General features: G+C 48.1%; 1 protein-coding gene across 1 annotated transcript in view; it reads right to left on the bottom strand.

Annotated features, from left to right (window-relative positions):
- The window catches only part of pde4bb (phosphodiesterase 4B, cAMP-specific b), a 36,511-nt gene extending 11,454 nt beyond the window's left edge, over positions 1-25,057 (bottom strand). Inside the window, exons 1-7 of the mRNA XM_080010956.1 lie at positions 24,997-25,057; positions 20,226-20,503; positions 14,442-14,636; positions 14,307-14,343; positions 14,153-14,223; positions 13,136-13,185; positions 4,391-4,503 (exon numbers count right to left, since the gene is read on the bottom strand). Of these exons, the coding sequence (XP_079867082.1) occupies positions 4,391-4,503; positions 13,136-13,185; positions 14,153-14,223; positions 14,307-14,343; positions 14,442-14,636; positions 20,226-20,503; positions 24,997-25,038 (786 nt within the window). The 5' untranslated portion in view covers positions 25,039-25,057. The remainder of the gene's footprint in view (positions 1-4,390; positions 4,504-13,135; positions 13,186-14,152; positions 14,224-14,306; positions 14,344-14,441; positions 14,637-20,225; positions 20,504-24,996) is intronic.
- Positions 25,058-25,843: the final 786 nt, after the last annotated feature.

The following is a 25,843-nucleotide window of genomic DNA, read 5'->3' as shown; positions in this document are numbered from 1 at the left end:
ATTTAACGTCCATTCGCTCCGACGGAGCTACTGACCCGCCGCTACCGTACATCTGTTTCAATAATTTTGTCATTTTTTCCCCCCCTTTCTCCAGGCGGCGGCGCTTCAAAGTCCAAAGTGACCACACGTGAGTTAGAGTTTCCTACTGGCCCGCGCCGGGCTCCGCGCCGGGCTCGCACGCTACCCCAACCCGCAGAAGGGGCTTCGATGCTAACTGGATTCAGATGTCAGTGTTTGTCCAAGGCCGTCGCCGACGTCAGCGTGGAAGTGTGGCGAGGCTAATGACAGTGAGGAGCGGCAGAGGAGCGCTCCGCTCTGAGGTCACCGCCTGCCTGGCCGGTGGTCAACGGGCTGTGTGGTCCCTCACCCCGCTCCCAAACCCGCCAGCGCAGCCCACCCCCCTTCCCCCCTCATCCCCGGAAACACCTGCGCCCGGTGGAAAACGAGAGAGGGGGGGAGACGCCCTCCGTTTGGTCGTTACTTTAAGGACAACATTTCCTATTACATCCTCACCGTGTATGAGCGCTGACGGCCAGGTCGTTTGTTTGTGAAGAGAAATGGGGCGCGCGGGCCCGTCTCCAAGCCTCGGGGTTACTGTGACGCCGGGGTCCAGGGCCCCGTTCTGCTGTAACGACACGGTCATAAAGCCCGTCCTAGCCTCCGCTGTGCAATTGCACAATTGTGCAGCGGATTGGCCAACCTAAATTGTGACATACCGATCCCTTGAACTCTTTCAACTTACGCTGTGGGGTTGTGCAGAATTGGTCAACGACTACATCAGGCTGCATCGTCGGTGTGTGTGTGTGTGTGTGCGCGTGCGCAGTGCGGTCTCTTTGTCCTCGGCAAAGACTCAACCTGGACGCCCCTCGCAGCGCCGCCTATTGTCATCCGCTGACCGAGGAGCAGGGCTGGAAGCGGGAGACGGGAAATAAAGAGAGAGGAAGCCGGTGTCACGGTCACAGCCGCCCGTCTGCAGCCGGAGCCCACCCCCGCAGCGGCGCGTGCAGACCGCAGCGCCACTGATCTGCCACCGTGTGTGTGGGGACGGGCGGAGGAAATAGACGCCACCCTGCGTGTTTAGATTCAGACGCCGCCGCCGCGCTGTCTCCGCCGTCCGAAAAGGAAACGCTGCTAAATGACAAGGTTTGAAAAGCGCTCCCTTGTTTCTGCCCCCGTTGTTTTCTTTTCCATTGCGGGAGGTTCGGACACAAGGTTCTACAACTGAACTGCATTGTGACGGATTGTATGTGTTTGCACGGGGATTATCAACCACACCTCTGAATATATATTAAAAAAACATCATATCTAGTCTACATCTCTCTTCTACACAACAGGAAATCTATATTGCTGTAAATGTTGTGGGTGTTCCATTGCTTGTTTTACATTGTCTATAAGTATTCTAGGCAATGTTTTACTGACAAGGAAATACATTTAAATAGTGAATTATATAAAAACCCACAGACAATACAAGTACAAATGATTCATGAAATTGATTGATATCATAATTAAAAAATCCTAAGAGAAAGAAAGTGACCTGCAGTAATTGTAAAATAAATCGAAAATATTAACTGATTATATTCGATCATATTAAAACAATTATTTTAAAAGTTAAATTAATACAAGCTGTTACAAGGAAATGTTGAGAACATAATCCGTTCATTTAGCAAAATAAACGATACGTTTACATTTTGTGAGTGTAATGTGAATTGTACAGAAGTGAATTAGGGCCCCGCAAAAAAAAAAAAAAAGTAGCCCTGTGTTTCGAGAACAAACTCGGAATTTTGAGTTTAATGTCGGAATTTTCGAGAATAAATACCGGCGGAGCCCCTCCGCTCCCCGTCGGGCTGCCTTTTTGGAGATGAACGGGCGCACTCCTGAAAGCACCACCCTGTTGGAGGAACACCGGCACAAACAGGCCGTCCACCGACAGGCCGCTCGCCACCCGTCGGGCCACGTGCTGCAGCGCTCCTCCACTGAGGAACACCACCACCACCGCCGTCGCCCCGCTCATGTGGGAGGCGGAGGAAAGGTCCCGGGGGCCGAACCTCACGAGCGAGGGCCTGCAGTGCCCACTCCGCGCTCACGCCCGGTGGGCGAGAGACCAGGCCGGCGTCGGGCTGAACCCGTCATGGCCGTATTCTCAAAATGTGTTTTGACTTTAAGTTTATTCTCGAAACACACGGGGCTATTTTTTTTTCCATTGCGTGGCCCTTACACTCTTCCATAGTATTAACTCCGCTCCTGCATTCCAAAATATTTTTTGAGCAAGTTTTCACATTGGCGCTCTTCAAATCAACCGTTTATCTTCAACCTGTTCCAGCTCAGTGGGAGTGGGCTGTGACAGTGTGGGTGCAGATTAAATAAACCAAGTCAGATATTTGGAAGGGAGCGACGCCTTCTGCGAAACTCAGGCCGTCACGCCATTCAAAGATAACAGGAGCCTCCGTGCAATCCCAACACCGCTTATATTTTATACGACGGATGTATAAAATGCCTGTGCCGGTTCGGACGCGCTGCCCGCAAAACAGCTGTTGCTTTGCAAGTGCGTCAATGTGGTGAAGGGCAATTTACATTTCGCATGCACTGCCTGGTGTTACAAGCGCCGCAACAAAGGAGCGGTTGTGCGCTCGTCCTCGGATCGGGCCCGGTCCCCGTGTCCTCGTCCGCCGACGGGCCGAGCGGCGGCTACTGCGACAACCGCTGAGTCGCCTAAGACATTGAGCGCTGCGTCTCCAAATACAAGTTTAAATACTGATTTAAATACTAATCAAGTTAATGGTGATGGGGCCGCGACGGTGATGCAGCCTTGACATATATTGTTTAGGTTAAAATTAGTTTTGTTTCATATCATTCAATTTTTATTTGGAAGATAGTTTCACTGATTGCTTTCATTCTGCCTTATTGTCTATTATTTTATTCTCATTTGGGGTGTTCACTAATTACAGTACTTCTGCTGTCCATGGAAAATACTTTATAATTGTCATTATTATTCCTTACTTTGCTATTCACACTCATGAAGTGACACTAATGAAGGTGCTTGATACTGGTAATGATTTCGGTGTTTGGAAGTTTCAAATGTTGAGTGGCAGTTGCCGCTGACCTAAACATGTGTCCAACACTTTAAGGCATTTCACAATAAAGGCGTCAATGATATCCAAGAATTTCATACATATTTTTCTTCACTATTTATTTTTTAACCCTTCTTTCATGATTTTATCATTTGCTCCTGTGCCGCCCCCGTCTCCTAAGGTTGTGCGTTTTTTCTTGTGCTAGTGACTCTATTATTTGAATGAATATGTGGTGTTTTCCTATGACGACACGAGGGGTGCGACGGATCCTGATCGCATCACGGTTTTTGTCAGTCAGGAATTGATCATTTTTCAGATCAGTAAAAAATGTAAAAAAAAAAGTAAAAAATGGAGATAAATATAAATTTGCTTTCCATTCCATATTCCATTACACTTAAAGCAAGCATTTTCTTAAATGAAAACAACATTAAAGATGTCCAATGTTCAAAAAAAATGTCTTAAAATATATAAAATATTCAATACTCAATTGTTAAATTAAAGTGCAATATGAGGCACGCATGATACCAACTTCCTTTTAAGATGGTAGTGAATGAAAAAAACATGTTTAGATCCGCCCCCTGGTAACTGAATTTAAATTCAATAAGTAACCAAGTCCTCACGTCTATAACAAACCAAATTTCATGAAAATCGGTTCAGAATTGAGCGGGTGTCAGTTTTGTAGAGAAGTCGGCCTCTCTCACTACACACTGTATTTGTTTACCGGCGCCTCTCGACCGCTCCAATATGGCGGACGAGCAGACGCAGAGCGTCGACCAATCACTGAGCTCAAGAGTGAAAACAGCAGCGTCTGCATGGAGGTTCAGGGAATCATCACTTTCGAAAGGACCAGCAGCAAAACTGTATTTCACCATGAAGGTTCAACTTTGCAATTGATCGAGCCAAACAGCGGTGGGGTGGGGTCAACTACACAGAGTTGTATTACTTATTGTACTGTCCGGTCACTGTGGCGTCAACCGTCCCACTCTTCGTCACTTCATTCAAACGGAGTGGTTTCCCTGTGAGGCCGACGAAAGCTAAACCTTCACAAAGGGAATAGAAAACTTTTTTGACGTTTCCATCCGAGCAAGGAGCTCAAACGTCAAAACGGCGAGGGAAAAGAGAGACGTGCAAAGGAGAATGGACAAAGGCAATTAATGGCGGCAACTTCACAGGCAGCCTTCTCCGCTGATCCCCGCTCATGCAAATGGGGCTCGGAGGCTTTTTCCGGGCTCATTAAAACATGTATTTAGGGGGGTCACTAACACGCGTCTCTGAACTCTCCTCTGCTTTCATCAACCTAGTCCAAAGTTTGTGGCTCCTACCTTGTTGGAGGCCATGTCGCTGACAGAGCGGTAGGTCTGGATGGTCTCCAGCTGGTCCAGACACCAGTCCAGCTCCTCCATGGTCTCCATGGCCAGCTTCTGGTACGACTCGTCTGCCAACAGACACATGGACACGTAGTCAGCCCCCAGCGGCTGCATGCGCAGGGCAGAGCCCGCGGCGTGCGGGGGTCGGCGGGTCCCGGAGAGGCTCGCTCGCCCGGGTGACGAGGAGGAGGGCGAGGATGAGGAGGAGGTGTGCACACAGAGCTCCTTCATCGCCGCGACGGGACGGTCTGTTCTGCCCCCTCCCCACACACACACACGCACACGCACACACACACACACCCCTTCCCACGACGAGGCAGCACCGAGTTGCACTCCGAGTCACTACGTCAAGTCTCTACTTCCTCTCAACTCTCTCTCTCTCTCTCTCTCTCTCCCTCTTTCTAACTCCTTCTCACTCTTTGTCAATATCCCCTCTGTCCCTCGCTCCCGTGCGGGGCGCCCCCTCCCATTCTCTCTTTCGTTCTTCCAGCCTCCTCTCCCTCGTCCTCTCTCTCTCTCTCTCCCCCCCGCGCTCAGTCCCGCTCTCCCGCCTCAGCTCTGTCGTGCAAACCAGGAGGTCTGCTGCCTCCTGCCGTTGCTGTTCCAAGGACCCTGCTGTCTGTGGCGCACACGCACACACACACACACACACACACACACACACACACACACACACCCACACACACACACACACACGCTCCACAGCCCGAGGAGAGGGGGGGCGGGGGGCGCTTTTGGAGGAGATCTGTCAGGCTCAGAGCTGTGAGAGCTGCTCACATGAGGTTTCTAGTCAGGGAGGGATCAGAGAGATCTGCAGACACGCGATAATTCATTTGCAGGAAAATTAATTCAGAATGTCGACAGAGCAGACAAAGAGGGGGGGAAAGAAAAATAGGGATGAAACAGAAACAAGAGCCACACGGGTTTTTTCGGGAGGCCGCGTGAGTGGACCGCCGCGACTCGCGTGGGCTCTCCCGCGTCCTTTTAGTTGCTTCTGGCCAGAGCGACGTCGCACTCCGCCGCTCTGGCCGCTAACCCTGCACCGCCGCGCTAGACCGACTGGCTCGCTCCCCTCCAGCCCTCCAGGCCTCCAGCCCTCCAGTCCACCCGGAGGAGAAAAAAGGAGGTGGGGGGGGAGAGACATATCAAACAAACGCTGTGTTTGCACAAGCAACACGAGAGGCAAACTTTGACTCCCTGACTTGGGGAGAGTCCAGACCAGGGCCTGAACGAGTGCCAAAGAAACCAAAGCACTTCCTTTCTGGCCCCCTGAACGAACACAAAATGTGGAGCGGAATATATAAATTGGCTTTGGCGGAGTGGAGCGACTCCTGAGGACACTGACGCCCGTCGCTTTCGCCGCAAAGCCCTTGTTGCTTGGAACCGCGACTCCGCGGTGCCATGCCCGACACGGCGCCGCGAGTCGCAGAGAATTGCATATGTAAGAAAACTTTGCGCGACCAGGCGATTAAAATTCGAGTTCCAGTTTTTTTGGGCCCAAACGGACGCACGTAACGGCGAGAATGTTGATTCAACAGATTTGTGCCAGGAGGGAGCCGAGCGCTGAATACATCTGGACCTCCCCACCTTCCCCCCGTTGAATGGAACACACTGATCCCTGCTTCACAGGGCTTCACACATGGAAGAGATTTAACCCATATGGTTAGCACAACGGGACAGCCAGCGTGCTGCTCCCCAATTTACGTCAATATAGTGGATCAAAGCGCATCAAAGCGCGGTGACGGCATAAGGGGGCCCGAACCGCGTGCGCTTGCGCTCCACAAACAGCCCCAGTGAAATCGCACGAAATATATGTCGTGCGTTTGACTAGAAAGTCCCGCTCATAAAAAAAAAAAGGGGAAGTGTCTGGGATATTCCATTCCTGTGAAACTTAAGAATAACGGGGACATTAGGAACAGCTAATGGAGCGGTAATGTCTGCGTAAATACACGGTAATAAATATGTTTTCAGGTTTCGGCGTGGACGACGTCCTCACGCCACGGGGTCAGGCTCGGGTTCAGTCCGTCGCCCCTAGGTGGGCCCACACCGACTTACCCCGCACCCTGGGCAGCGGAGCTTCAAGGACCCTTGACTATTATGTACACTCTGAGAGCGTCTTTGAAGCGTGAGCCTCCCGACCTCAACTATTCCCCCGTAAGGAACCGCCGGCCTCCTCCGCCGCGTAGGAAATCGGTGACAAGAAACAGTCAGTGTGCCATCAAAGCGGCGCGTCCCCCCGGCGCGGGGGGGGGGGGGGGGCTGTCGAAAAAAAATGAAAAATAAAAAAAATAAAATCAAATGAGGGCGCGACGGCGCAGACCAGCGCTGCGGCCACCTTGAGCTGCAGGAGCGGGGGCCAAGGAGGTGCGACCACATCCTACTCCCGTTCCTCCCTCCGCGGCGAGGATAGGCCGAGATATTCGACCCCTTTCACGCGACGGAGGGGGAGAGAGCGAGAGAGATATCAAAGGCCGGGGCGACGGCAATTCGGGCCAATTTGGAGAGAGCGGGATGCCGGGGCGTACGGAGGGAGGCCAATGTGGGGTCCTGGGGGGCGGGGGTGTTTGATGGAGGGACCGAAAACCCGGGGGGGGGGGGGGGGGAGACCATGGCAGTGGAGTCGAAACTAAAATCACATGCGTGGGGAGACGGAAAAAGTAAACTCGGGGCCCGACCCGCTCGCGTCCCGGTAAACGACGTAAATCAGACCTGTCCACAGACCTGCAGCTTGTTAAACGGTGAATAATAAATAAATTACTCATCACCTGCTGCTGATTACACGCCGCGTCCAGCGCTCGACAGGTTTCACAATGTCGCCAGCCGGAGGGGGGTGTGTGACGCACTTTCACAGTCTGAAAAACCTGCTCCGAGACACAGCCACGTACTTTTCCAGACTACAGGGGCCTGGGCTTTTTTTTTTTTTTTTTTTCTCAATGGAATGGATCGTTTTTTGCGTCCCTCCGGTGAATAGTCCTGATGTTTCGGCCATATGCCGGAGGCAGCTTGAAAGGACAACAGCCCTCAGTCTGCGTCCCCCCCGGTGCACCCCCACCACCACCATACATGGCACCCCCCCCCCTCTCTCTCTCCTGCTTTCTCTCTCTCTCTCTCTCTCTCTCTCTCTCTCTCTCACTCTTCCTCTCCCCTTCATCATCTCTCCCCCTCCTCCTCCCCCTCCTCCTCCTCACAGGGCCACAGACCAGCCTCTGTGGGAGCAATCAACGTAGCTAACGAGCCCGAGCCCCCACCCGCCCCCACCCAACGGCCCACCCGCTCCCGTCCGCTCACACTGGCCCTTTTCTCTGCTCCCGAAAACCCGTCCGCTTCCATGCCCCGGCTCCAAGCACGAGTCCAGCTCCCGCGTTCTTGGCCCCGCGAGCTTGGAAGCGCCGCTGGACCCGTCTCTCGGCCGCTTTTCCTGAACAGCGTATGTTTGCCTTCTCGCTCGGAGGCGGGAGGGGCGGGTGTGTGACCGGACTGCACTGACTAATGTGGCTAATGTCATATTTGTCCACATTGACGTGCCCTTCGGGAAATGAATCTGACAGTTACAACAGTGGCTCTGCGAAGAAAAGGCCTTGACTCATCGGGCCGCCGGTCGGAGCGCAAGCGGCTCTTCTCCACATCGTGAGGAAGGAAAAAAGCAGTTACAGCGATGTGTCACCCGCAGTGTGTGTTTTTTGCTTTTCTTTTTCTTCTTCTTTTTTTTTTTTGTGTTGTTAATCTGGAAGTGAGTTTTCAAGGCTGACAATGATTCACCCTTAAATCCCTCCCACATCGTGTGCGTCAAAGACCTGAAACACCCACCCCCCCCACCCCCACCCCCTTCAAAGATCGGACGACAAGAGAAGAAACATAAACAAAAAGACAGAGCGAGACCGGGACACATGAGGGTGAGAGATCGAGGTAAATGCCTGAAAACGCCTAAATAGGTCAACGAGAAGTAATGAGAAATAAAAGAAAGAAAAGCAAAAGAAAAGTAGCCGTCACCATATTGAGAATTAAAATACATGCACCTAGATTTCATTAGGCAGCAGCTTTTTATAAAGTAACACAGAACATAGGACTCACAAAAAGTGAACATGAATGTGTTATGAATATGTTTTAATTTTATTTCGTCAAAAAATAATATTACTTCAGAAATTATCACATCAAAAACGTATGAAATTTTATTTATTGAGTTGAGTATATTGGAAAATTAAATAAAAAAAGGGACTCTGACCACTGGATGCGCTATGAATTGATTATGTTCCGCAGCCAGCGTGTGATTCCGAGGGAGATTTCTGGGGAATGTGGACTTTACAGATAAACTGCTCCGTTTTCCGTCGCTGCCTGGCAAACAGACCTCGCTGCTACAGCCGTGGTCATAGTTTACAATTGCCGCTCGAATCTCCACAGCTATCGAAACAATAGGCGCTGCACCGTAACACACACACACACACACACACACACACACACAATCTCAAATATCCACACATGCACAATGACAAACACACACGTGACAGCGCCTTCACAATGCACCATGGAGTTGCGCTGGCACAGGCCCACTGGAGGGATGGGCCGCATTGAGCTTTATGGCTGTGCTGACGTCAATAACATAATTCAAATACTTAACCAGGCTGCACGCTTCCAGCCCTCAGGATCCTCCGCTCTGGGCGGGAGCCCGGAAAACCCAGACACAGAATTTTGCGCCATGGACCGGAATCAGTGATGGAATCGGACTGAAGTGGAATGGACTGTTGAGCAGGCCACAACATTAAAACCACCACCAATAACCACTTATATTGTGTAGCACTCTCTCGGGCCGCCAAAATATCTCTGAAGGCATGGACTGAAGGTGTCCTGTGGTATCTGGTACCAAGATGTTAGCAGCAGATCCTTTAAGTCCTGCAAGTTGTGAGGTGGGGCCCCCATGGATTGGGCTTGTTGTTCAAGCACATCCCACAGATGCTCCATCGGATCGAACACCGAACATTCACATGATGTAGAAGAAAACAATTCATCAGCGTCCATTATAGGCACTTTCAGCTGTGGACAGGGGTCAGCATGGACACTCTGACCAGTCTGCAGCTACACAGCTCCATACGCAGCAAGCTGTGATGCACTGTGTGTTCTGACACCTTTCTATCATAGCAGCATTAACTTTTTCATCAATTTGTGCTACAGTAGCTCTGCTGTGGGATTGAACCAGACGGGCTAGACTTCACTCCCCAGGTGTATCAATGAGCCTTGGGCGTCGATGACCCTGTCGCCGGTTCACCGGTTGTCCTTCCTTGGACCACTTTTGGTAGGTACTAACCACTGCATACCAGGAACACCCCACAAGACCTGCCGTTTTGGAGATGCTCTGACCCAGTCGTCTAGCCATCACAATTTGGTCCTTGTCAAAGTGGCTCAGATCCTTATGCTTGACCATTTTTCCCGCTTCCATCACATCAACTTCAAGAACTGACTGTTGACTTGCTGCCTAATATATCCCACCCCTTGACAGGTGCCATTGGAACGAGATGAGCAATGTTATTCACGGATATTCACACCGACCATTGGTTTTAATGTGGATGATCAGGCTGATCGGTATATATATATATATATATATATAGGACCCGACGGTGCCACGCGCTTTGTGGACAACATGATTCCAGTCAAAAAGCAGAAAATGAAATAGCCTTTCAATCAATGACATGTTTGAGATGGTTCTCTGTATCACATTTATTATTCTATCCTGGTACCGGTACTTCTTCTGCAAACAACTATAAAACTGTGGTTAATCGAATAAGCGCTGCAGCATATATTTTTAAGATTTGGGTTTTGCAAACAACAAAATCAACAGCTGCACCTCATTTGTTTAAGACAAAACACTTGTGGCGTAATTAAAACAAAGATCACAGCCGTTTCTTCTCGCCATCATCAGAAATGGCTTCACCGTTCCCCGACGCCGGCCAGCTGGGCTTTGCTGTCGTCCAAAATTCTGCGCTAAATTGTTTGAAAAAGTCCAAATTCAAGATGTTAAGACCTTTATTAGTGATTTAATTTCCTGGACCATCTACTGTATGTAAAGTGCTTTTGGATCAGTTTGTGTTCACTTGACATGATTCAAAAAGAACTGCTCTGAAGGTATAATAGATGAATACTATTCTCCGGTGTGTGTGCATGTACACCTACACGAGACAACAAAAGGCATAAAGGGAAGTACACGTGCCTTCAACGAGCAGACTGCAGGCCTTATAAGGCTTGACTCAACAAACCGGCGCCCGCTGACCCGCCTCGTTCATCAGAATTACCAGTTCCACCGCCTTCCATTACCAAGCTCTGATGCCGTGTTCGACAGAAACAAACGTGACCGACGTGGATGAGCGACGCCCACGCCCCGGAGCCGCGCAAGGTCACGTGGCTTTTCATTTTCAGGGCAAAACAAAGAAAAAAAAAAAAAAAAAAAAAGTGTGCGGTACAATAACAAAGCTTCCATCTGGCCCTGTTCGTCTGTTTTGATGCATCGCATGGTTCCGACTCTGGTGATTTTCATGGGGGATTGCGGCGCCGCAATAAAACAACCCCCCCCCCCGCGACCCCCCGTGCAGACACAATCCAGCTCAGATCACAGGACTCATAGGATCCAGATACATGTTTCAGAGAAAGATCTGATCTTAAAAAGTGAGGGGAAAAGTCAAAAGTGATAAACGAACCCAGCTTGTTTATGCCAGTAGTTTACGCAGGCTGCGACGTCGTCATCTAGCAGGGATGTTTATATTACACGTGTCAGGTGCACACCGCCGTTCCCTCAAAGACGCCATTTATTAGGCGATAGTGAAAAGCCGATAATCGAAATTAGCCCTTGGGAGGGCTAAGGCTTTTGTTGGCCGGCTCGCCCGACTCGCTGCGACCGGAGGCTGAGATCGGGTGCAGAGCGTAAACTCACGAAGGGAATTTTTTTTTAATATATATATATAAATAATAATAATCCCCCAATTTTAGTCGAGTAAAACGGCTAAAAGGCGTAATGCCCCGGCAGTGAGGCTGCAGCTGATCCCTCGCTTTCACCAACTGACTCCAGTCGCGTTTCCGCTCCTCTCGTTCACGTCGTTCACGTTGACATTTTTCTCACTCCGTCACGCTGCCGCGATTCACAGCCTCTGAAGGAGGTGACGTCTCTCCCTCTCCCTCTTTATCTCTCCTTCTCCTTCTCTCTGTCTCTTTCTCTTTCCCCCCGGACTCGGCCCCTCGGCCCTCCCAATGTCGCCCCTCGGAGCCGTCGCTGGGCTTTTTCCCCCGCTTCAAAGCCCGTCCCGCGGCGCGTCCGTGCCGCCTTTCGGGTCGATCCCTCCCACGCCGCCGCCGCCGCCACCGCGCGCCGACACTTCCACCGCGCCTGAGCTCACGCTCCGGAAAGACGCAGGTGTCCTTTCCGCTGCCGCGGCGCTCACGGACAGTGGCAGCATGGCCTCATCCCAAACGCCGCGGCAAAAACAGGAAAAATCTGTTCCCCTTTTCCTGTCAATTAAATTCTACGGGGGGGGGGGCGCGCGAAGAAAACAAGGGAGAAGACAGCGCAGAGAGAGGGGGGGGGGGGAGGATGTGAGGACATCTCTCCTCGGAACGCTGGCCATTGTTAGAGCCTGTGCAATGAAACTCGCAAACAATCGTCATTATTTAACAGCAGACTTGTGTCTCCCGCACGAGCAGCAGAGGCCGGTGACATTTAAAGGCCCGAGGTGAATCACGAGCGATGATCAAATTCTCGGATTAGTCATACGGGGCTTATTCCTGTCTGTGGCTCTCCTGATATCGACAAAAAAATAGGAACGGTCGGCGGTCGATTCAAACGCTTTCTCACGCACGTCACACGAGGGGGAGGGGGGCGCGCCGAAGCCGAGGGGGCCGAGGGGGCCGAGGGGGCCGAGGCGGCCTCCCTCGGCGGCCATCAAAGGGGGAAGGTCAAGGTTCTGCAGTGCGGTACGGAGGAGTTAAAGACACCCGCGGTCGGAGAAAGAATCCTCGCCTCGCCTCGTATTTTTTCCTGCCGGGCCGGGTGGGGGGAGGGAGGGTGGGGTGGGGGGGGGGGCGCTCCTTCCAGCGCAGCTGTGCTGATAGGAAACGGAGAGCGCCCGCATGTGGGCCACACTGACGTCAATGGGCCCGGAGGAACCAGTGCAGCGGGAGTCAATATCACCCCCCCCCCCTCCCCGCACCCCGCCACCCACTGAAAACCTCCATCGCCACCATCTCCACCGCCACCACCACCACCGCTCCACCTCCTTCCCCCCGTCCTCCAACCCCATTCTTCTTTTCCTCCCATCTACCTGCTCTTTCCTCACCACCTTCCTCTTCTTCTCACACTGTCAGTGCGGAGGGGACTTTTTTTGCATTGTTTTCAAGTCCTTTTCAGTTTGTTTTCAGTTCCTTGATCTGATAAGCCCGGCGGCAGCAGTTGTTTTTTTTTTTGTTTATTTTTTGCTTTGGCTTTTATTTGCTATCTCGCCATCATGGAATTTAATGAAATTAATTAAATAATATGAAAATAATAACTGGGCGAAATCACAGCCCCCTGCGATATACCTGGTTTTAATGAATCATTTAGTTCATCTTGTTTCTTTCATTATTCACGGTTTCAAGAACAAAATAGATTTTCAATAAAATGCACGAAATGAAACAGTGAGGGATATAAGAGTCACAGATTAAAAGTCACACATTAACAGCACTGACCTGAAAGACAAACTTTGGTGACAGAAGGCTGAACGGCAGCAGGGGATCTCCTGCAAGCGGAAAAGAGCAAAACACACAAATCATAGATCTACACTTGGATATAAAAGGCCTCCTGCTTCTGCCTTTTTGTACTTTCATAGGTAGTGACAGCGTATTGTAGAACACATAATGCATAATGGAACATGTATAATGCATTGAGCAGAGCCGCTGTGACTGCTGACCCGACTGTTGAGATTTGCAGAACCTTAAAGCACTTTAATGTTGACTACGACCGCCAGCTGCTGTAGTTAATCACAAAATGTGAAACCTTTTTTTTCCTTTTTCAAGCATCTGAATTTTCCAAACTCGCTGCTGCTTTACGAGAAACATTTTTTACACACTGGCGCCCCCTACTGATGAATGCTCATACCTTCACACGTTGAGTGGTGCTTTGGGGACGGCACCAGTGGTTTGCTATCAGGTCACCGGGGACCAACCAGCCATTGATATAATGAAATTATTATTTATTTTTTGTTAAAAGAAATTGGAACATTACGTATCACTGCTCGTACAACAGGGTATATACAGACAATCCTGGTGGGCGTATGCCAGAGTTTAACAAATATTATTTGTTACATTTAACTTAAATTTATTTACCAGAATTTTACAAATAATATTTGTTAAATTCTGGCATACGTAAAAAAAAATCATAAAAATGCATAAAAAAAAAAATTCAACAGGAAAGGTAATTAAGCCGAGGAGGAAAATGTCGATTTGGGCATGAAAGACAAAGCAAGGATAAAAGCAAATTAAAAATGACATTAAGTTCACTAGAGAGATTACTAAACTGATTTTCCAACCAGAACCATAGAAGGTCCTGAAATATATATAAAATGAATTAATATGATTCATTTATGAACTTGTTGCACAATTTTTTTTTTTAACTGATGAAATATCTCAACTGGACGAAAAGAAGGGAAAAACATCCATGCTGCAAGGAACCAGAACTGTTCGAGGAGGACGTGAAAACACACTCACTTGTTGGACACACACTGCACGTTTGTCAAGGTGGTGAAGTTGTTCCTCACGGTGCGAAGACTCGCCAGAACCTGAGAGAGACGACAGCGTCAGACGCAAACCAGCAAAACCGGCGAACGGGCCGTTTGAACGCGGGGACGGGGACGGCTCTGACCTGGGCAAAAGGGGTGACGATCAGGTCTTCTCCGTGTCTGGGGGAGGGGAGACAGGTGTACAAGTCAGTCACTCCAACAACCGACGCGCAATGTGGAACTACATGGACGGTACATTGTATTGAAGGGAAACGCACAGTTCTCCCACGATGGAGGAGTTGCGGGACATGGACTTGGGCGACAGTTCATAGTCGCTGTCGGAGCGGTAGAGGAAGGACTCCCGGCGCTGGCCGTGACCGGCCGGGTTGGGGTGCAGGACGAGGCCCGAGCCCGGGGAAACCTGGGGCTCCGAGGGGCTGCAGCACAACGGGGGGCCGTTCTCCGCTTCGAAGCTGGGGAGGGAGAGAGAGAGAGAGAGAGAGAGAAGAGAAGAAGATAAAAAAAACATTATAATTCCATGGGAGGGGGAGTAGGGAAAAGGACAGGAAAGGAGAAGAGAAGAGAATCAGAATCAGAATGACTTGGTGCATTTACATGTATGAGGAATTTGTCATGGTGAGGATTAGTGCATTCTTACAGATGATTAGTAACAAAAGCAAAAGCTTAACAGTGTGGGGAAATTTTTATATATATATATATATATATATATATATATATACACATGTATATATATATATAAATATATAATAAAATACAATAGGATAGATTTTTTTCTTTTATAAAATAGCCAAATATCACAAATAGCTAAAAAAAGGGAAAACAAGAGTAGTCAAATATATAAAATATACCGAATATACAATGCAATCCTATGCACAGGATAGGTTATTGGTATAAATTATGATTATAAATAATTCTATTTACTATGCTGTGTTATTGCATGTATAGTATTGCACAAGAGAGGAAAGGAAAGTAGAGCAAAGGAAAGAAGAGGAGCATCATATCAAGTCAAAGAAGTAAAAATCAATGTGTGTGAGACACGGAGGTGCAGAACCGGACAAAGCCTGGCTGCTTTGGTGAACCTGCCTCTTAACTGAATCATCCAAGATTATTAAATCATTTTATAACGCTGATGTGCACGTCACGTTCACGGCGCTCATGGTGTTCCAGGCCAGCAGGCGGTCATAAACCTTCAAACGATGACTTAACCGCCCACGTCACAAACACAAAATAATTAACCTGATTAGAGTGTGGACGCCGCTGAGAGACGGGATTAACCGAGAGCCCGGGCCGTTTCATCCCAGGTCCCTCCAAACGCTGACGTTTTAGGGGCCAAACACTATCCTTTTAAACCCTGACATCCGTAAATGCATCCTCGCAAGGTTTCGGAATTAAATGTAATGGAATGTATCTTTTATCTTATGACACTATCATTCATTCTAGTGGCAGAAATGAGGATTCCTAACATCTCAAGTGAGATGTGCCAGAAAACGAGGAGTGGGGACCAAAGCAAAGTTTTTTTTTTTTTTTTTGTGTATAGTGGTTACTTTTGTTACCCAACATATTGGTAAAAATACACGCATCGCACAGCAAAAATGCTAAATAAATAAATAAATAAACAAATAAGTAAGTAAGTAAGTAAATAAATAAATACACAAACAAACAAATAAATAAACAAACAAACACAAATAAATAAAACAAACAAACAAACAAACAAACAAATAAATAAATAAATAAATAGATAAACGTGTATAATCTATGATAAACACATGGGAGAGGCAGTTGCGTAATAAGATAATCAAAAACATGAGGTCAGTGCTCAAAGGACCAACAGTCCACGGAGCTCCCGGGTGACAGGAGACAGTAAATTAATTGTTTCAAAACATGTAGTACAACGTTCGACTGCCAGAGCGAGCGCCGCGCTCCAAAACCTGATCCAAGCAAACCCACCTGAGCGGTGCTTGTCAAACTCTGAAAGCTACCCTGGAACAGAGCGTTCCTTGTTCGGGGAACTTCCCTTGATCGCCGCCACTTCCACGCAACAATTCAGATTTGGGTTGTTGTTTTTTTTCCCTTTGCGATAAAAAGCGATGGACAGCTGGATTGGCGCTCTCCTCTTCCTCACGTCACTGACTGAGATAAGCAGGGTCGTACAGAGAAGGGAGTATGTAATAACAACGGAGCGGCCAAGAGCTTCGCTTTAAACTTCATACTGGTTACTGCCACGCAAACATCAACACTGTCATCCATCATTTTGAGTTTTGATGTTAGGTTTTACGCACAGAGGCAGATCTGTGCATTTGACCATAAATGGGGGGTATGAATAGGAATGTGAGAGGCACGGGGGGATGAACCGCTCCATATTTGGCGTATCACACTCCAAAAGTGCCTTTAACGTATTGATTTATTTATTTTTTGGATTATGCAATTGTGGTCACACGGTCCCCAAGAAATGAAAAAAAATTAACAGTTATAAAAAAAAATATCACAAATTTATATTCCACCCATCAGAGCCGTGTCACACAACCATTGACATAAGTGTGACCTACTCCTACTGTGTATCCTCTCTCTCCCTCTCTCTCTCCCTCTCTCTCTCTCCCCCTCCTTCGCACGCCGCAGATCCTTTAATGGCGTGACCAGCAGGCCGCCACCACTACTGTATGTGCCCCACATTCACCCTCTGGCCCGATAATATGATGTAAACACGGGATTATCCAGACACATAGGCCACACACGCCCTCACACACAACCACCTCCGCCCAAAGGAGCTCAGATGGAGGCAAAACCGAGGCCACCGCAGCGCGCAAACAACACGCTTGTACGGCGCGGCACACGTCACACACCGCGGATTGCGCGTCATATTAATCTCCTCGACAACTCACAGGGGGAGCATGCCGGAATATTTATCTCAACAACAAAACATTCCTGCTAAATGCGCTTCAGCATGGGACGAAGCGTGGGAGGAAACGTCCGGATCTTGCAATTTTCAAACTATCGCATTATATTATATATATATAATATTTCAATATTTCAATTAGCACTGTAGACATTTAATGACCGGCAATGCAGTTCCACTCAAACACGCCCCTTTTATCTCAACGGGTCCTGGAGACGAGGCCGGGCGCGCGCATCGATGAAGGTTACCCAAATATTGTCAAGACTGAAGCGCGACCAAGAGTCACCTGGGTGCCGGGAGGTGGGCTCGGCTCACCCCCTCCTCGCTGAAGTCGAAGAGCGCGGCCCTGCATCGAGGGGACTTGTGATACATCCTTCCCCTCTTCACCGGGAAATGGGTGAAAAAATGAAAAATTAAAATGAAAGAAGGAAGACACGGAGAGATGGAGCGTCCTTCTCTCTCCGTCCAGAGTCAAGCCATGTGCTGGAGAGACGGAGGCCTGGGGCGAATGGGAAAAGGGCCGTTCTGGGCTGGGACGCTCACTCTGTTTATTCGACCGCCCCTCCCTCTGTTTAAGCACGCAGATTAGTCGGCGTGTTCACCATTCCACCCTCCCTCGGCTTGGCCGCCTCCCGATGCCCCAGATGATACCCCACCGCGCCATCGTGCCAAAGCCTCCGTTCAGGGGGAGGGTAGAAGCGGTGTCCACCCAAACCCCACCGACAGAATGCAGGACAGTCTTTTTGCGGTTTACTGAGTCTCACAGGTGTGCTGCAGCATACAAACTACATCCGCAGCATGCTCCGTACTTTCCAGTCTTTATATGGTTACGGGGACACGTTCCCCCAGGACAGGAGGACCCACGCACGGGAACACTGAAAAAAGGGAGGATCCTACTGGAATATAACTATTTGCGTGACTTCCCAGTCTGGCGATGTTATCGTTAGCATCTGCTGCTTGATTTACTCGTACTCTGAGGTCTGTGGGATTGCGCCCTGCTTAACGTGAAAGCTTTCTGACAAAGAACATGTCAGGGGAGGCTGAGCACATGGCGCCGGTGTTTGGAAGTCAGGATGGGCCGTACGGACTGGATGTCATATCACAAGATTTCCACACTTTTGGATTTGAGATAAGAAACACAAATGCATATAATACATGCTCATTATTCAGACGGGATGGTAGCTCAGGAGGTAGAGCTGGTCGTCTAGTAATCTAAAGGTTGCTGGTTCGATCCCAGGCTGCTCCTGCTAGCATGCTGTAGTGTCCTTGAGCAAGACACTTAACCCTTAATTGCTCCTGATGGCTGCGTCCGTCGGTGTTTGAATAATTGTAAGTCGCTTTGGATAAAAGCGTCTGCTAAATGTAATTCAGTTCACAAAACAGAACACATTTTTATCAGGATATGCTGGGAATCATTTCATTCCTGGATTGAAAACATAAAAAAAAAGAAACCTACATAGTGCTGGTTAAGTAAACCAAAATGAAAGGTTCAAATGTAAAGTTCTGAATATGAATCTATTTAACTCCCTGTTAGTTCAGAGAAACCTTCATGATGCGGCTCCAAGTAAAGTCATCGAAAAGAGACACATTTGGGGCTGGTGGTCTCTTAATACATCCATGTTCTCAGTCAAAGCGGTCAATGTAGTTAGGGCTGTACCACAGTTACAAATAACAATCGTGTGTTTGTGTGTGTGTGTGTGTGTGTGTGTGTGTGTGTGTGTGTGTGTTTGTATGTGTGTGTGTGTGTGTGTGTGTGTGTGTGTGCCTACAAGTTGTTAAGAATTCCAATCCACTGATGTGCCAGGGAAAATGTATCATGACATATTTTTAACTGGCAACCATATAATACTTTGATACTGCCCATCTCTGTTTGAATGTTTGTAAAAATATATATTAAAAAAATACATAATAAATGAGGATGATGATAATTTTTTTTTAAAATGCAAATCATCTTTTTTTAGCTATATCTGCATTAACCGAAAAGACCAGAAACTTTTTTTTTCTTCAGACTTTTCAAGGACATACTGTACATTCAGATGAGTTCATCTTGTCGCTTTGTCCGAGCCTCCAAAGCGGAATGCAATAAACAAGCTCAAACTGCTTCAACTCATCAGCCTTTGCTGCAGATGACTTATTTTAAATAAGTGGAACATATTTTCCGTAATTTTCCTCTGGGGATGAATAAAGTATCCACATGTGCCTGAAAAAGGAGATGAAGAAAAAATACATTTAAACAACACTGGATGAACCAGATATTCCAGATATTTCTTAAATATTTCTTATGTGATATTTCCTAGATGCCGATTAGTGTCAATCAGTTCCTCGTCAACCAGTCAGTTCTTCGGCTATATTCCCATGCAGTACATTCAACATTGTAACCCTAACCCTAACCCTAACCCAAACCCACACTTAACACCTCCATAAAGTCTTCCATCTATCTATCTATCTATCTATCTAACAGTTTGCTTTTGGTTATATTATTATTTTTATTATGAATATTATTATTATTATTATTATTAGTAGTAGTAGTAGTAGTAGTAGTGGTGTTATTATTGTTATTATTTTATTGGTATAATTATTATTATTATTATTATTATTATTATTATTATTATTATTATTATTATATTTCCTCCCATTAACGTACAGCACAGTGTTTCATACAATATGAAAGGTGCTATGCAAATAAAGGTTATTATTCCAATCAGAAAGAGGTTGAAAATGGGTGCGAGGGCACTGACATGGCCCAAACCTAATATAAATGAATCATAATTTAGTTGCAGTTGCCGTTGACTGTGGGGAGCTGGTGTCTCTCTCTCTCTTATGGGACTCGCTATGGGTTGATAAGTCTTTTTTGGCAAAAAAAAACAAAAAAAAAAACAAAAAACCCCAAACATTAAAAAGCATAAATTCTGTAGCACCGTCAACTCACACCATTAAAAAGTTATTATTCTCCTGGCGGAAGAGACAGTTTTCCAAGGAGTTCTTCCCTGAGGGGTGACAGATCATAGTGGTCCAGCAGTAACTGACCTTCATCCCTCCTCCTCGTCCTCCTCCTCTTCCTCCTCCTCCTCCTCCTCCTCCTCCTCCTCCTCCTCCTCCTCTTCCTCCTCCTCCTCCTCCTCCTCCTCCTCCTCCTTGGCTCACCCACCTGTCAGGGTCGGCCTCCGTGATGTCGATGCGAGGCAGGGAGACGATGGGCAGGCTCGTCGGCCTGATCCGGGTCACCCAGTCTTCTTCGGGGGTCAGGCCGCCGCCCCACTCCCTCTCCCCCTTCTCCTTCTCGTCCCGCTCCCTCTCCGCCTGTCGCCACGACAACGGGGGCAGCTGCAGGTTGCCGGAGAAGCGCCGGTGGACCATGCGCAACTCGGCCCCGAGCGTGGAGCTGCTTGAGAGCGCTGAGTGTCCGGCGCAGGCCTCCTTGTTCTCCTGGGAGGGCAGGGGAAACCGGGAAAAGTCAACAAGGCGAGAACTAAACACAAAAGCACGAGAGAAAGTTGAGAAAAGGATTTGCTGCATCGCATTATACAGTATATGCTGTGTGCATCTCAATCTCCACATTGTCTTTGGACTTGCTCCTCAATCAGGCCTTACCCATATTCACCCTGTTGTCCAGTGGTCCGGACCAAACGGGGAACTCTCCAGACATGTATAGAGGAGTTAGTTGGGCCTGAAAGGCTGAATGCCATGCAATGTGTAGGGGCCAGGGGCCAGGGGCACAGTGCTTCCCACTGTCTTAAGACAATAAAGACTTCCATCCTCTACATTTCCCACTGTTGAGCTCCAGGTGGCGTTGTTCGTCCAGGTCAACACTAACCTCCAACCTCCTGCGCTGTCTAATTGATTTAGGACTGTGAAGCCTTGAACGCGGCCAAACCTGCCTTTAAGAACATTTTAATCTGGTTTTCCTTTCCACATTTCCCAATTTAAGGAAAAAAAAAAAACAATAGTTAACATCCCAGTTAACCAGTAAGTTCGTTTTGATTCAGGTGGAACGCACGGGTGGCCTCGGGGAACGGGATGCGCACAGCTCGAACATCGGCTAAAACATCTGCCCATGTTCAACATTTTCCCAGGAGATGCTGTTTGGAGCGTCCCCCTTCCAATAGGACCTCATCAATTTGCCGCCTCTCCTTTTAATGCTATTCATTAGATAGCAGGGAAAGAGAGAGAGAGAGAGAGAGAGAGAGCGAGATGGGGGGATGGAGGGGGGAAGACAGGGATGACAGAGAGATGGGGATGGGGGGGGGCCGGAATATAACTAGAATCCATCTGTGAAGAAGAATGTGTGGCGGGTTGAAAAAAACAGAAATGATGTGACACTCTGTGTGAGGACGCCACACACACACGTGCACACAGGCACACGCGCGCACACGACGGGGAACAGGGTCGGTGTGGCGTGTGACTTGCTCCGAGGCACCCGATGAGGTGAGAGAGAAATAACGAGAGAACTGAGGGAGAGGAGGAACAAGCAAAAGACAAAGGAAGAAAAAAAAGGTGCGCGGAGTGTGTGAGTCAGAGAGGTACAGTGGGAGAGGTGGAGGGAGAGGCGCAATACGAATGAGCCCTGATTCTCTGCCGAAAAGGCGACTGACAGGCTTAATCAAATGACAGAGAGCGAGAGAGAGACAAAGAGAGGACAGCTATCGATACAGGTGAGACCCGTTGAGATTCGGACCAGTCGAGTCAACCGCAGATTAACAGTCACAACATTTTTGATCCAAATTGAATCACGTCTGTAATTCTGTAAAAAAGAAAAAAACAGCCTTAAGAGACGGTGGTTTCACATCAGTCCATGAAATAAAATCAATATTCTTTGCACGTAGAGGGGGAGGAACTGGAAGTCCGCGAAAAAAGAAGAATTCCAGCACACTATAGATTTGCACTTAAAATGTGTATACTGTATAAAGGGCATTAGGCAAATAGCCTGATGAAGGTCCTTTAACATAATAATAATAATAATAATAATAATAATAATAATAATAATAATAATAATAATAATAATAATAATCATCATCATCATAACAATAATAATAATTATAACTTTGGGTTTCAAAGCGCTTCAGAGATAAGACACAGATAAAAGATTCAATTTTGAAAACAAAAATAAGAACATTTAAAAACCCATCCGAGAGAAACCCCACTTCACTCAATAAAAACAATAATTGCAGGTTGTCATTTTTTTTTTTACCAAAACCATTCAGTCAGATCAGCAACAATTTGAGGTTGGTCAGGTGGTTTGGCATGAGCTGGAAGATTTTTAAGTGACTCCACGCAAATGGATACAATTTAACTCTTAAATAACTCGAGAAGTGATATTGCGAGGAAGCAACAAAAAAGGTGAATAAAACATCTGCAGCGGAAACGAAAGCGGAACGTGCACGTCAAACAGGAAGGGCGGCAAAAGCGAAATTTGCATAGTGAGCAGAGAAGGTAAATCAGATGTGGAGCGGTCACATGGGGGCACGGACGGCAGGATGAACGTCAGCGCCGGGGCTGAACGAGGTCACGAAACTGAAGAGAGAGAGAGAGAGAGAGAGAGAGAGAGAGAGAGAGAGAGAGAGAGAGAGAGAGAGAGAGAGAGAGAGACAAAGACACCGCACAGAGTGAGAGAGACGGAGAAAAGAAGAGAGACGGGAGTCCTTTCTGTCAGCGAGCGCAGATGTTCTGACTCCCCCGGGGACTTGTGGGAAATGTTATTCTCTCCGATTCATTCCGCCCCCCGGCCCAGGGACGCGCCCCCTCTTTCTTCCTTTCTGTCTCTGCCGCCTCCAAGACGTACGCTTCCTGCCTCAGGAAGGAACCTTGAAATTGAATACCGACACGAAGCCATTCTCTCCATTTCCCCGTAATGTGACCGCTCCCGTCAAACCTTCGTCGTAGCCAGAAACCTTAAAGGTCCAAACCGTCGATACGGGGGCGGTGCCCGGGCCGCTTCACCGCCGTGCGATCTATTAATTGTTGAGCGATTGCGTCTCTGTAAGCGGGACATGTAATCTTAGTCGAATATTGATTCCTCCTTCGTAGCCCAGACCTCATCGGGAGAAGGAAGCGGCGTCTAAAAATGTTGACATCCTGACACGTCAGCGCGCGCCTACAGAGGCCGAACGATGAAATTGAAAATCAAGAACACCCGAAGCCTTGATTACTCACAATGAGCTTTGCCGGGAACAGAACGCGCACATATCCAAGATGAAGGGGAGAAGCATAATACGTCCGAAATGAACGTCAACTGGAAATGGACCGCGCTTTCAGGCTGGAGATGAAAGGCTTTTCCTGGCAATGGGGCTCGAATAAACGATACGTCCAAAAAGCCTCATCATTCACCCCGGTCGGAAAAATGAGCTCAGCCGAAGCCCGGAGACGACGGAAGGAGACGGGCATCGCTTTAATCACCGGAAAAAAAGAATTTCGGCTTCACTGCATCCCCGGGAGATGTACTGTAAACACCGTATACACGTTCTGCTCTGCCCCAACCAGGACCAACTGAGGAGTTAAGGGGGGGGGGGGGTCCCACTCAGCGGTGGGATCTATGGTTTTGGGGAAATGGATAAAAGCACTGATTATGGGTTTCTAGTGGCTCTCTGTGGCCGGTCGGTCTGACAAACTATCACTGCTCAAAAATTGATAATCCATCAGGACCGGTCGCAAAACTGTGAAGTCATGTTGTGAAGTAGAATTTTCAATGGGAAATATTTCAAAAAGTCGCAGCGGCCCGGGTTCGATTCCGGCACAAGGTGCTGCATGGCATCCTCGCTCTCTCTCTCTCTCTCTCTCTCTCTCTCTCTCTGCCTGTCTCCATGCGGTCACTGTCTATAAAGCATGAAAATGCCAAATAAATAGCTACTAAAAATAGTAGAATAATACAAAATCTAAATAGTTTATAATGGTTTCTCATTTTTTGGCATTTATCATTATTACTGCCAAAATGATCACTGTCCTGGCATGAACAAAATCATTGAAATTAAAACATCTTACGCCTTCTATAAAAAGATGATAATATTAACTAGGTCTAATTGTTTTCTATTTTTGTGTTTTTTACAATATGGTGCCATGACAAATGAATTATTTTAAACTAGATAATACAGTACAATATTTAAGAATTTAATCTCATTGTGAACAAAGTAAACAGAGATAATAGTTGTGACAAAGCTGTTATATTATGCTTTAACAACTAGAAAATGAATTCCACATCCCCATCCTTTTAACAACAGTTTGGTAATGAAACTGAAAAAGAGATCAATCGGGCGCGGTCTAAAAGAAGAGCCGGAGCCTTAAGAACGACGGTAAATATTCAGAGGACAAGGGCGTGGCCTCGTCTGCTAGCACTTCCTGGTCGACGACACCGAGGGTGATCTGTTCTGTTCCGTTCAGTCTGACAACACCCGCGACAGGAGGAAAAACAGATGGGCCTCTCCGTCAGCTCTCTGTCCCTCTTCTTCTTCTTTTCCTCCACCTTTCTCCTCACTCCGGGTCTCTCACATCTCTTTGTCTTCCCTCCCGACATTGACTTTCTCCCTCTCTGATTGTTCTATCTCCAGCAGTAGCATCCCACTCCATCGCTTCCTATCCCTCTGGCTTTATCCTTCCCTCCTCTCTCCACTCCCCCCACCCCCCAAAAAAACAAAAATAAAAAATAAAAAACCTTTCCAACACCCTCCCGTAGCCCGCGCTGCCGGACGACCGTCTGTTGTGTGCAGTCTGTTAATGAGTCACCGACCACCTCTCCAGACAAACTGCACCTCAGAGTCCCGGCAAATATCTGCTGCAATGGCTCTCAGAGAGAGGGCGGCGCAAGAGGGGTTAACAGACCTAGGAGCCACAACAAAGCTCAGATCTGGAGTGCGGACAAAGATTGCCCGCGAAAAACAACGACCGGGTCCCCTCTGAACGGACCGCCGCGATTGGCAAACGATACTCACGTCGCCGGCCGCCACTCCCTGCGCGCTCCTGCTCTTCTTCATCCCGAGCGACGGTGGACCTCCCTTGACTCCCTCGGCTCCCGCACTTCTTTATTTCTCCTCTCCAGACACCCCTCCGGCGCCTCTCCCGCTCCCGTTTCCTGTTCTGGACAGCCTCACGTCACACCTGTGTGTTGGAGGAGGTGGTGGGGGTGGGGGATTGAGGAGAAGAGATTAGATAACAACTACAAGAGAGTCCTCTGTTGCTGTCAATTCATATAGTGTTTGTAATATGCAGAATAAAAAGGGGTCGGCGTGCTCACACGCCCGGTGAAGTATTGGAAGGCTTCTGGTAAACGCTGTAGCCCACCAGTAATAATCTGAATAAGGTGATATGACCTCTATGATATAATCTGATAGGTGGTGGGTATGTTGATATTAATCACAAGCTACATATTAAAGGCTCCTGCAAAAATAATAGTAAATAGTGGAAAAACTAGAAGCAGCTACTGGAAATCACAGTGGGATGGACGACAGTGGCCCTCAGGGGAGAGTTAAACGCAGAGTGGAAATCTGTTCCACCGATGGAGCCCCCGGCCAAAGGCTTTTCCACAGTGTCCACATGGGACCGGCACGAGTGGGATGGACAACAGTGGTCTTCAGGGGAGAGTTAAACGCCGAGAGGAAATCCGTTCAAACGATGGAGCCCCCGCCCAAAGGCTTTTCCACAGTGTCCACATGGGACCGGCAACCATCAATTAGACTGACCTGAGATAACATCCCATAGCCTGACATGGATGGCTAATCTGTGTGACAGCAACCAATCAATACTTGGCACGTCATTGACACCAACACACATGCACACGCA

This window comes from Zeus faber (genome assembly GCF_960531495.2).
Source record: "Zeus faber genome assembly, chromosome: 12".
In the NCBI taxonomy this organism is placed as follows: Eukaryota; Metazoa; Chordata; class Actinopteri; order Zeiformes; family Zeidae; genus Zeus; species Zeus faber.
Note: the sequence above shows the minus strand (reverse complement) of the source record. Positions and strands in the feature narration are given on the sequence as shown.